General features: G+C 37.6%; 1 protein-coding gene across 3 annotated transcripts in view; it reads right to left on the reverse strand.

The window, feature by feature from the left end:
- Positions 1-13,492, reverse strand: part of STIL (STIL centriolar assembly protein) — a 47,675-nt gene that overhangs the window by 17,012 nt on the left and 17,171 nt on the right. For all 3 annotated transcript variants that reach the window (XM_053673457.1, XM_037132705.2, XM_037132704.2), the window contains 4 exons: positions 11,470-11,620; positions 9,089-9,198; positions 5,514-5,628; positions 3,169-4,137 (listed from right to left, as the gene is read on the reverse strand). In XM_053673457.1, the coding sequence (XP_053529432.1) occupies positions 3,169-4,137; positions 5,514-5,628; positions 9,089-9,198; positions 11,470-11,620 (1,345 nt within the window). The remainder of the gene's footprint in view (positions 1-3,168; positions 4,138-5,513; positions 5,629-9,088; positions 9,199-11,469; positions 11,621-13,492) is intronic.

The following is a 13,492-nucleotide window of genomic DNA, read 5'->3' on the forward strand; positions in this document are numbered from 1 at the left end:
AGAGAAGCACATTTAAGAACTAGAGTGGAAAACCATTTATGTTTTTAAAGAAGAAAAAGCACACTATTGTAGTTGAAATCTAGTGAATATAAAGTGACAAGAGATGAGTTGGACAGGGGAGACAGGTGCCAAATCAAAACGACTTCGAGTGCCAAGGTAATGAGTCTGGATTCTGTTCTAATTGTAATGGTATACTATTGAGAGTTTTAAATAGGAGCCCTATGATCTGACTTGGGCTTTAAAAAGATGGCTGTGGTGTCCCCAAATGCAGGAAACATGAGGGGACAGTACTGGAAACATGTATGGCTAAGAGAAGACAACCTGAATCAGGGTGGTAATGTGAAAGACGGTAAAGAGAGGTTCAGGGAACATCTAGAAAGTAAAGCCTGGGTTCTTGACATCCTGGCCTGAGTGACAGGATGAGAAGTGATGTCATTAACTTAGATAATAATAATGAAAAGGTAGTAACAGTTAACATTTACTGAACACTATATGTCAGGCACTATTCTAAGCCCTTACCTAGTAACTAATTCAATCCTTAATAATCCATATGCATATGTATATCCTCATTTTGTAGATGAGAAAAATGAAGCCAAAGGTAAGATAACTTGCCCAAGATCACATAATTTATGTTACCCAGAAACCAGATTAGACCCCAAAGAGTCTGATGCCAGACAGCCATATATCAAAATAAGACTTGGAATATTAGGAGAAGAGCAAGTTTGGATATCTTTGAACATTTAAAATGTGTGTTCTCTTTAATGTCACAATTTTACTTCCAGGAATGTATACTACAGAGATACAAGTACATATGCAGGAAGATGCAGGTATAAGGATGTTCCCTGCTGTGTTGTTTGCAATAGCAGAAACTTCAAACTGCTGAAATAACAGGAGACCAATTAGAAACTTTGTTATGCATCATCACAACAGAATTCTATGCAGAATAAGATAGTTCTATATATACTACATAGAAAATGTGCTAATGACACTTCAAAAAAATTTAAACATGATGTTACCTAAAAAGATGTCTTAAAAATTTACATGAACAAAACACTACATATATTTATCATAGAAGCATTTTCTATATCATATTTTATATTCTCCAAATATAATTATTCATATAATTTAGATTACAGCCAGTAGTTTATAATTTACATTTTAAGTATATAGATCCCAAATAACAGATTTTTTTATCCTTCATAAATCTTAAAAAAAAGAGAAAAACAAAAACAACCCTGGCTGGTGTGGTTCAGTGGATTAAGCACCAGCCATTGGGTCAACCCAAAGGTCACCAGTTTGATTTCCCATCAGGGCACATGCCTGGGTTGCAGGCTGAGTCCTTGGCTGGGGGTGTGTAAGAGGTAATGATCGATGTATCTCTCCCATGTTGATGTTTCTCTCCCTCTCTTCCCCTCTCAATAAAAGTAAATAAATAAAATCTTAAAAAAAAAGGAAAAAACTTGATTTCAATATTTAGCTACATTAGAAGTTGTACCAGCCCTGGCTGGTATAGCTTAGAGGATTGAGTGCTGGCCTGCGAACAAAAAAGTCACGAGTTCAATTCCCGGTCAGGGCATGTGCCTGTGTTGCGAGCCAGGTCCCCAGTGAGGGGCGCACTTGATCAATGTATCTCTCATACATTAGTGTTTCTCTCCCTCTCCTTCTCACTTCCCCTCTGTCTAAAACTAAAATAAACAAAATCTTTTTTTTAAAGTTTAACCAAATATTTATGATTTGTTAAAGTCCCTTTACATTTGACAATTTCAAAGAATTTGCCTAGTTCTAGAAAAGCAACAAAGCTAATTTTTTCTCATGTCATATCTAAAGCATTTTAAGCAGAATTTAAAAAAACGTCATTATCTTTTTTCTGTTTTTGCAAAATGCAAACAGTATGATTCCAATTTTATAAAACAAAGATTTTAAAAAAATCACACATACATACGCATATATTTGCAGTTATGGGATCATGGAAAAAATATGAAGAACTATACTTTGGGTTGTTTCCATTTGTACTAGGGGAAAAAAAGGAAGAGAGGATTTGGAGTAGGTATGTGGAAAAAGGGTGTCAGTAAGGAAAGGAAAAAAAATACAATACCAACAAAATACCAAAAGAATATCTTTGAACATTTAAAATGTGTGTTCTCTTTAATGTCACAATTTTACTTCCAGGAATGTATACTACAGAGATACAAGTACATATGCAGGAAGATGCAGGTATAAGGCATCTTAAAGACTCAACAGTACAAGAGTATCATTAAAAAACTAAGAACTTTGCCATAAAGACCAGAGGAAAGAAAACTTTAAAAATAAAATGAGTGGAACAAGTCTAGTATAGAAGTACTAAATTTGAATTTCTCTTCTCTAGAAGAGGTATTTGCCTTCTAGAGATAAGGTAAACTCTTCTCTAAGGATTAATATATATACCATAAGGTTTACAACTAGAGCTGTATCAGAATCCACTGTGCAGCCCTTACAAAGGTGGGGTAAAAGCAGGTTGTGAGTATACACAACAGTTTATTCTTATATTATGATTTATTAATTATTTTCCATATGAAAAACTGTAAACCTACTTTTGCCCTACCCTGTATTTTGTTTAGTAACTTACATAGATTTTTCATTAGAGGCAAAAAATGAAAAAAAAATACAATTAGGTTGTAAGTTAGGTATGCACAAAACAAAAAATAGAAGGCTTGTGTGTCAGTAGGTAAGTTATGTTTGCTCCCTAATCTTCATTTTACTTATCTGTAAGACAAGGACCAGAATTCAGTTTCCAAGGGCCTCCTTCTAGTTAGACATTTTAGAATTCTACTACCAAAAATACAATGCCTGAAGAGCTGCTAGTTATTTATTTTCTTATTTATTTAATTTTAGAGAGAGGGGAAGGGAAGGAGAAAGAGAGGGAGAGAAACATCAACATGGTTGCCTCTCGTGTGCACCCCGCTGGGGACATGCCCCGCAACCCAGGCATGCACCCTGACCGGGAACCGAACTGGCGACCCTTTGGTTTGCAGGCCCGAGCTCAATCCACTGAGCTACACCAGCCAGGGCAAACTGCTAGTTATTTTTAAGAAACCATTTTAGTATATGTGCTGCTGAAGCGAGCACAATTTTTAAGAAACCATTTTAATACAAGGAATTTAACAGAACTAAAAAACACTCCCAGCAAACCTGAGCTTGAAGTAGTCTCAGCTGTCTGTCTTGCTCTGTGAGGAACCTGTACGCATCAGGGGACAGTCCCATCATTCCATGTTCTGACCCAGTGTTGGGTGTGTGCATGCACACTGCACAAGGCCTCAGGTTACAGGAGTCCACGTGTGAAGGCAGTCTTGCCACAGGGGATGGTTCTACGCTGCTGTGGGGAGAGCAACCGCCCGTGCTTCCCTGTGGTCTCAAGGCTATAGGACTGCTTGAAGAATAGAATGCATTATGATACATAGCTGGACATCCGCTTGGGTGAAACAATGAATGTTTCTGAACAGCTTCAGACTGGAGGTCTTGAGTGGATCCTGCTGTATTCATTCCTTGCCAAGAATTTATGGGACTGTATTGAATATGGCCATGATGCTGACAACAACCACAAACATTTGTGGAATAGTAAGATGGTAGTGGGGGAGTAGGTATCTGAAATTCCATTGGTTTTCCTGAATTATGAGGTGATAAAATAAAATTGTGTGGGTGGGACTGTACAGCAAGAGAAGACTGCCTGGAATTAAATGTGGAAGATCTTACAGAATACTCTTCCTTGGGTACATTTCCAGAAGAAACTGTTTGCAGTTTTTCAGATGCATCAGGAGATGGCCCACTGAGAGAAGATGGTTTAACACCGTTCTTTATACAGGGGTTCTCTTTCTTACGGGTAGATGGCTGTCGTACTTTGCCGTGCCCCAAAGGAGCAGTGCCCTGGTTTAACTGATTTGGCAGCCCTTCCGAGGAAGGCTCTCCAGCTCCAGATGCTGGACTGTGCTGCTCATCATAAAGCTGGGGGTGCAGTGGTTGCAAGTGTTCAGAATGGTCCATCAGTAAAGGAGGGTTTTCACCATTCACCACTTCCAAAGTATGAGGCAGAGGGTTTGATTCGATGCAACTGCCATCCAACACCAGTGAAAGTTCTGGAACTGACGGTTGGATCTTAGAGACCTGCAAATGGGAAAGAAATGAAAGAGGGACAAGTATTTTTCAGGAGAAAGATATATACTTCACTTTCCATAGACCAGTATCTCCCAAATTATATCCACTCACTTAATTTAAAAAGGTTTATTCCTTATCTAGACAGTTGGTAAATATTTTCTGGGCATCTTCTATGAGCTAAGCACTAGAAATACAATTGTGAGCAAAATAAATAAGGTCCTTGCCTTCAAAAAACAAAACTAAGCACCTCACGAGCTTATATAATGGTGGAACTCCTTTTACTGGAACACTTTAATATTGCTTAGATCAGAAAATACAATATGATAAACTGTTTTACAATAGTTTTACCCTCCCTGCAAAAAAATTATCACAGGCAAAGTGCTTCAACAGATTTAGTAGCAAATAATGTTTCTGAATCTTAAATAACAAAGAATCTTCCAATAAATATTTCCAAATATTTTTCCACTTAGTGTAACTATTTGTTCTTTGTACTGATACAAACTAAAAGACTTGGAAGACAGCAGAAAAGAGAAAAAAATACACACTGTGGTGAATTTGGTTATAATTGATATTAATCTTAAAAAGTCTTTCCCATTCCAGCCCTGGCCAGGTGGCTCAGTTGGTTTGAGCGCCACCCTGTACACCAAAAGGTTGTGGGTTCGATTCCCTTCCAATCAGGGCACATACCTAGGTTGAGGGTTTGATCCCCAGTCAGGGCATATACTGGAGGAAAACAACCCATGTTTCTCTCTTATGTCAATGTTTTTTTTTTTCTCTCTCTCTCTCAAAAAAATCAATAAACATATCCTCTGGGAAAGATTAAAAAATATCTTTCCTATTCCTTTTTCTTCTAATAAGCCATTAGTCAAATTATGGTATATAGCAATTCTAAAATAACCTGCTGGTTGACTATAAAAAATTATGATGGGGTTCTTAGTAATTCATCTCCAAAAGCAAGTAGGTTTTCTCAGAATATGGTAATAAGATGCAATGTCAAGCTTTGGTGATAGAGTATAGAATGTTGGGTCCATATGGATTAAAAGCACCACATTCTGAAACTAAAACTATGCAGTTAGAATCCCAGCTTTACTACTTACTAGCTGTGTAATCCCAGGCAGATAACTTAACCAATCTATGCCTCAATTTTCTCTGGGAATAATTACTATATGTCCTTATAGTTTGTGTATATATGTATATCTATTACTACATAAAATAATTATATATACCTGTGAGGTATATATGCAAATATCACTATATACATATAGATAGCTATATATATCTTAGAATTAAAATTTCAGTAAGTTTTAGTCTATGTTATTGAGCAACATGAAGAGATTTTTAGGTTTCTAGCCATCAAGGTAAGTACTTAATAAGATCAGTGATACCTTCTGACTCACTGGATGAGGACTAGGAATTGGTCTTGGAGAAAAATCTTCATCTTCAACACCAGAGTCGTGATCATTTATTGGCATTTTCCCTGGAGTTAATTTTTGGGAAGACCTAAGGAGTGGAGGAGAAGACAGGAAAAAGTCTTCAGTAACCTAGTGTTTGTTCACTCTTTTGGAAGTTGAAGACAGTTCTTTAGTAAGCTACAGTAGTATTTGGATCATTTAACATAGTATCTGACAATCATAAGTTATTTTATTTTTCAGGACAATGTTAGTTGCCCAGGACAGCTGGCCCAACTGAACCCATGCTTAAGAAATTATCCCTTTGCCTGATCATAATGGCATGTTTAATCCAGTTATTCTTAATGTCACAATAAATTAACAGTTACTGAGCATCTTTTGTTTAACTACTTTGAGGAATGTAGAAATAAATAAGATACAGCACCTGCCATCAAAAACTAGTAATCTGGTGACAAAGATGTATTTTCACTGTATTAAATATTCACTGTGTTAAAAAGGAAAATCGAGTAAGGATTACTTTTCCTATGTATTTATATCTGTGATGGGAAAATACTGAAACATTAATTGAGGTACCTCCTCTCACTTAGTCAGTATCACAGGTGGCCCAGCAGAGAACACAGAGCTGGGATTGACTTTCAAAAGCTGAAATTAGAGTTTAAGACTAAAATTTGGAAGACTACATGCATCAGGTTTTTTGCATCCTAAATCAGATAAAGTCTCAATAGGATGGGTTAGGAAAGAGGAGAGAAAAGCCATAACATAGCTAAGAGAGCTTAGACATCAATGGGTACTGTAAGAAAGGGTCCTGTGTCTTACCTCCCTGGCAGGAAGAACAAGAGAAACCCCCAGGTAGATCTGGAAGATCTGACAGAAGGAGAGACCTTTGCCCCAAGCCCTGGTTGTCTAGAGAGGCAAACACAAAATTCATTCTGTGCCAAGGTGCAACAGTGAAACAATGCCTGCTTGCATGGTGCATTTAAACAGAAAGGTCTGGGCTGGTCCGGTGGTAGTGGTTTATCAAAACTCAACTAAAGTCAGTGTCACTGAACAGAGGGTCTGTATCAGTCTGTACAAGGGTCAGTACAGGGATTTTCCAACAGCAACGTTAAAGAAATGTAAGTGTCTCCTTAATTTGGCTTTGTCTTCCATAATATGCAATAAAATCTTAAAGAAAGCCTTACAGGGGTATCTAAGCTTTTGGCATCACTGGGCCATACTGGAAGAAGAAGAGCTGTCTTGGTCCACCCATTAAATACATTGTGACACAAAATCACAAAAGAAATCCCATAATGTTTTAAGTGCATTTACAATTTTGTGTTGGGCCACATTCACAGCCATCCTGGGCTGCATGTGGTCCATGGGACACAGGTTGGACGCCCCTGCAGATAGTAAAGGTGTCCTTGCAAAGCTGTAAGAATATAGATCAAGATGGTGGCATAGGTAGATGTGGTTTGCCTCTTCACACACCCACATCAAAATTACAATTAAAATATAGAACAATCATCACTCAGGAATGTCAGACATTGAGTTAAATGTAAGTCTGACAACTATGGAATTGAAGGAACCACATCCACCCACACTGGTAGGAGGGGCACTCCCAAACCCAAGTGTGGTGAATAAACATTTAGGAGGGATATCTCAGGAGCAAGCAGTTCCGGCCCCATGCCAGGCCCCCCAGCCCAGGGTTTCAGTGCTGGCAATATAAATCCCAGAACTTCTGGTTGCAAAAACCAGAAGGGATTGAGTTGGGGAAGAAACTGTTGGAGCTGGAGGCAGTTCCTCTGAAGGATTCACACTTGGACTCACCTACTCAGACTCATTCTCTCTCAGCTCCAGCAGTGGGGTAGCAGCTTAAAAGGTACCAGCATATTGGGAGACACTGAAGTGTCTGGCATCAAGGTGAGCAGAGGCCACTGACTCTTCTAAACCCTCCCCAGCAAGCTGGTGCCATATCTGAGATTCTGTGAACCTGGCTAACACTGTCTGACCCACTTTAGACATCCCCAGAGACTCCACCCCGACCAACTTAAAGGCCTACAGAGGGCAGAGGGTTGTGGTAAGTGGTCATAGCCAATCCTTGCAGCTAACTAGCCTGGGTAAATCCCTCCCATTGATCTGTCAACAGCAACCAAAGCTCAACTACAAGAGGAGAGTGTATTCAGTCCACACTATGAGCACACCTCAAGTACCCAGCTTGGGTGAGATGCGAGGCTGTATCACTGGACCCCACATGACACCTACTACATTAGACCACACAACCAAGACAGGGAGTCATAGCAGCTCCACCTAATACATGGAAACAAACACACGGAGGCTACCAAAACGAGGAGACAAAGAAACATGGCCCAAATAATGGAGCAGACCAAAACCCCAGAGAAAGAGCTAAACAAGCTGGAGATAAGCAATCTATCAGATGCAGAGTTCATGAGCAAAGGGACCATGCCAGTACATGTTTTTAATATCACCATATCCTCAGCCCTTAGCATATTATCTGACCTAGGGATTGAAAGGGGAATTTTATGTGTCCGCTTGGCAAGGTCACAGTATCCAACTATTTGGTCAAACATTATTCTAGACGTTTCTATGAAGGTGTTTTTTAGATGAAAGTATCATTTAAATCAGCAGACTCTGAGTGTCGGTGGGCCTCACGCAACCAGTTAAGGGCCTTACCAGAACAGAGAAGACTGACCTCCCCAAGAAGATAGCAACCGTCCTCGGGCTCTGACTGCAACTTGTCTCAACCTGCCAGCGTCCACTGTAGATTTCGGACTTGCCAAGCCTCCACACTGTGGGGGCCAGTTCCTTAAAACCTCCCTCTACACACACACAGTCAGTTCGGTTTCTCTGGACAACCCCGACTAGTACAAAGGAACATCTTCTTTACCAAAAAAGGTATATACTGACCCCAAATAGTCACAAGCAATTATGTAATTAATATTCCCCAAGTATATTTGCTTTAAATGTTTTAAATATTTATTTACTTATGTTTTAGAGAGAGGGGAAGGGAGGGAGAAAGAAAGGGAGAGAAACATCAATGTGAGAGAGAAACAGGATTGGTTGTCTCTCACATGTGCTCTGACAGGGAACCGAACCCACAACCCAGGCATATGCCCTGGACAGGAATCAAACTGGCGACTTTTCAGTTCATGGGCCAATGGTCAACCGACTTAGCCACAAGTTTTAAAACAAGCTATTTCATTTTTAGGTAGAGGAATTATTTTGTACAATAGTTTATCTGATAGGCTTAGGTTTAAGACTATAAAGAAGGGAAGAACAAACAAAAGGCAAACTAACCCAAAACAGGATGCTTCTTTTATACTTTTTCCCCTATGTAAAAAAGCAACTCAAATTAGAATCATATGAGAGCTGTCACTTCATTAAAATTCCCATCCAACTTCTGAGTATGAAGGGATGCATTTAAAGCAAAGACATCTATTGTACATAAGACATACAAATAGTTTCATTAGAAGTAATTAGAGTTAATTTAATTACTCATTGAAAGCTAATAAAATAATTTAAAAGTATACAGATAATAAAAATGTATCTCTTACCTCTTAATTGAAAGATTCTTAGAAATTCTGTTGAAAAACTCTGTTTCTGCATTTTGGCTTTCAGCACTCAGCTCAAAATGTATTGGATTCTTGTCAGAAGGTTCAACGTTCTGAAATGAAGTAGGTCACATTTTTGAGATGTGACTTAAAACACCAGAGAATTCTATTTAGATGAAAAGTAGCTCTGAAACATTGCGGGGGTGAGGGTTGGGGGAGGGAGACTTCTGATTTCTGCAACTGTAACCTTTTTAAAAGAGCTGTTTCATAGAGATATAATTGACATATAACATTAGTTTCAGGCGTACAACCCAATGATTCGATGTTTGTATATACTGTGAAATGGTCACCACAGGAAGTCTAGTTAACACCCACTGCCATACAGAGTTACAATGTTTTTCTTAGGATGAGAATGTTTAAGATCTACTCTTTTAGCAACTTTCAAATATAATCAACTCTTAAACAACAAGGGGGTTAGAGGTGCCAACCTCCTGAGCAGCTGAAAATATGGTACAATGACAGTTGACCTTTTGGCATACGTAGATTCCCAGTATCAGAATTGACCCTTGAACAATGAGGCTTTCAACTGCTAAGGTCAAGTGAAAAATATCTGCATAAAAGAGGACCTGCCCAGTTCGAATCCATGTTGTTCAACAGTCAACCTTATACAGTAACTACAGCCACCCACCTGTACATTACAGCTCCAGGACCTATTTATTCTATAACTGGAAGTTTGTACCTTTATACTGCCTTCCTCCATTTCTCTTACCATCACCCCACCAATCTGTTCTCTTTATTTATGTGTTTGTTTGGTTTTACTTTTAGATTCCAATATAAATGAAATCATAAACTAGCTCTCTTTCTCTGTCTGACTATTTCACTTAGTATAATGCCTTCAAGGTCCATCCATGTGGCCACTGGCAAAATTTCATTATTTTTTTCTGGCTGAACAATATTGTATTGTATATATGTTCTACATTTTCTTTATTCACCCATCTATTGATGGACACTTATGGTTGCTTCTGTGTCTCGGTTATTGTAAACAATGCTGCAATGAACGTGGGGTGCAGATATTCTTTTGCATTAGTGTTTTCATTTCCTTCAGATAAACACCTAGCAGTAAATGCTGGATCATATGGTAGTTCTGTTTTTATGTAACCATCTTTTTTCTATTGTCCATGTCCCTACTACAAAAGTGAAGTGTTAATCATCTATATTAAGGCACTCACTCAATAACCAGGGGTTCAGTTAAAATAGTAACTTTGAACTGAAGATACAACCTAAAGAATGAGTAAATAATATATGTCTCTAAAATAGAAATAAATTAGACTTCATTTAAGAAGATTATATTTATAATTAAAATGCAAGAACTTTATTCATGAACTGATACAACCTGTAAGTAGAGTGAAAGCAGACACAAAATAAGATCTGAGTAGAAACACATGGTTATTCAGTTAATATTTTTGAAATAAAATGCAAAAATTTTTAATTATTGGTCTGAGACATAAGACAACTAATCATGTTACTGAGAAGTGGTCTTGGAATGTTTTTACAAAACAACACATGTATTTTTATTTATTTTATTAGATATAGCAACAATCTACTCTGATTCCTAGGATTATATATGATTAACACTGACTTTTAAGTGCAAGAAACCATTTCTTATACCCCTACATTTTAAAAATAACAATTAGGGAAAGGAAAACACTAAAATCACAAATTAACTCTCAATATCATAAAATGATACAACATATAAATACCTGATAATATATATATATTTTTAAAGACTTTATTAATTTTTTTCCATTGGAGGATCTGATTTCTCAGTGTCTTTATTTTTTTAATATATTTTTTATTTTATTGATTATGCCATTACATTTGTTCTATTCCCCCCTTCATTCCCCTCCACCCTGCATACCCCCCCCCCCCCCCCCCCCCTTAGAGAGAGGGGAAGGGAAGGAGAAAGAGAGGGAAAGAAACATCAATGTGTGGTTGCCTCTTGTGCACCTCCTGCTGGGGACCTGGCCTGCAACCCAGGCATGTGCCTTGACCAGGAATTGAGCCAGCGACCCTTTGGTTTACAGGCCAGCACTCAATCCACTGAACCACACCAACCAGGGAAAAGCCCCCGAACTCAAAGGTTTTAGAAAAAACATTGGCAAGCTATTCTGTGGATAACCTTTGATCCTGTATCATAATTTGGTTCTGGCAATATAACCTAAAGTTACTGAAACAAAATTAACTATAGATGAATAAAGTAATATTCAGTAAGACCGATTATAAATACACAAAGCCTAAGAGTTACTGTTTTAAAGTAAAGACCATTGGGCTTAAACTGACAACACAAAGCTTTCAACAGTAATTAATTCAATCAAACCCCTTACTTTGAAAAGATGCAATGTTTCCTTGCTGGTTAGTAGCTGGAATCGAAGGTCTGGTGAGGTGCCATCACAAGGGAGGCATTCATAAAACTCGGGATCCTTATGTGTCACAGAATACAGAACTATAATGAAATGTCCAGATTCTGAGAAAACCCTAGATGAAAAAAGTGCCACTTAGTTAAAATGCACTGAAGATAACAAGAGTATATTACAAGAACTCTATGCAAGTCTCTCCATCTAGTTAATAGACTGACTAAATAGTCTAACTTTTGGAGGAAAACTGGGGAGCAAATTCATGCTTACTTTTTAATGTTACTGATTTTAATTTTTAACTACATTTTATGAAGAAAAACATTCCTTGTAAAAACTTTGAACAAGACAAGAATATAAAATAGAAAACAAAAACCACCCCACTCTACTCTGCGGTTTAATATATATATGCATATATTTCCAGATTTTCTCCTAAGCCTACAAAAACATTTTATAAAATTTAAGAAAAACAAGGCCATACGCCACACATGATGTGCATTTGCTATTTCTTCTTTAACCATCCTGGGTTTCTTTCCAGGTCACTATTCTATATTATATCTCAGATGTCCTGATTCTTTTTTAGCAACTACCAGTATTCTGATTTGCAGATATGCCATTATTGATTCTCCTAGACTTCCAGAAGTGTATATTCAGATTACTGTATTTACAATGTTTCACTATTAGAAACACTGATAAAGTGAACATTGATTTTATTACTCATTACATAACAAAAAGTCAGCAAGAGTCTTTAAAATATATACTGAAACCAACTATTTAGCCCTGACTGGTGTGGCCCAGTGGGCTGGGCATTGTCCTGCAAACGGAAAGGTAACCGGTTCAATTCCCGGTCAGGGAACATGCCTGGGTTGAGGCCAGGTACCCAGGAGGGGGCATGTGAGATGCATCAAATCCATGTTTCTCTCCCTCTCTTGCTCCCTCCCTTTCGCTCTCTCTAAAATAAATAAATGAATAAAATATTTTAAAAAATAAAACCAACTATTTAAATACTTTCAATAGTTGTCCCTATTTTGTAAAGTGTTGAATGAAAAAAAAAACTTGGGTATATATCACAACAAAACAAAGCAGTAGAGGCTGAAGAGGCAGAATGTCTATTGTCCTCAACTCCTGTCTCTGGGATCAGACAAGGCCAGTGCTCAGAATGCAGTGGGGTTCGTACTGACCGAAGCTACGCTAAGCAGTGCTGACTCCTCTCTGGCTCGAACTTCCCTTGAATGGATGGATTGACAGTAATTAAAGAGTTCAGTATCAAAGAAATTCTCTAATACTTCACATTGACCACAGAGTGAAAAAGCTCAAAAATAATCTTACTGGGTATTTACTGTCAATAAGAATTTAAAGCAAGATCAATCATTGATACTTAAACAACTATGCAAATACACTAAAGTGAACATTTGCTTTATTATAAATAAACCTAATTGTCTTTTAAAGTTGAAATAAAATGTAAAAAAGTAAAACATTAAAAGCATCTGAAGAAAGCACTAGAGATTTTTTTTTATTTCAATAAACACTCCTGGAATGGGAAAATCCTTTCTAAGCAAAATAGAAAAATGTTTTATAAATATGACTTAAAAAAAAAAAGACTATGGGAAAAACACCATTAACCAAAGTTAAATCAAGTGACAATCAGGGGGGAAAGAAAGCTATACCATATATTTTTATAAATATTATTTCTCTCTATATCTTACATATAAAACACACACACACACACACACACACACACACACACACACACACACGGAGTCCTGTACTGCTTAATGACAGGGGTGTGTTCTGAGAAACGCATTGTTAGGTGATTTCATTGTTGTGTGAAAGTCACTCAGAGAACTTACACAAACCTAGATAGTATAACCTATTACACACGCAGGCTATAAGGCACACCATAGTCTGTACGTGGTCTGTTGTTTGACCAAAATGTTATGTGCCACATGAATGTATATAGAATGAGAAAGAGATAGTGAGCTATTTCAAGCAACAG

The sequence above is a fragment of the Artibeus jamaicensis genome, unplaced genomic scaffold, assembly GCF_021234435.1.
Source record: "Artibeus jamaicensis isolate MK-2021 breed Jamaican fruit bat unplaced genomic scaffold, CSHL_Jam_final contig_866, whole genome shotgun sequence".
Classification (NCBI taxonomy): domain Eukaryota; kingdom Metazoa; phylum Chordata; class Mammalia; order Chiroptera; family Phyllostomidae; genus Artibeus; species Artibeus jamaicensis.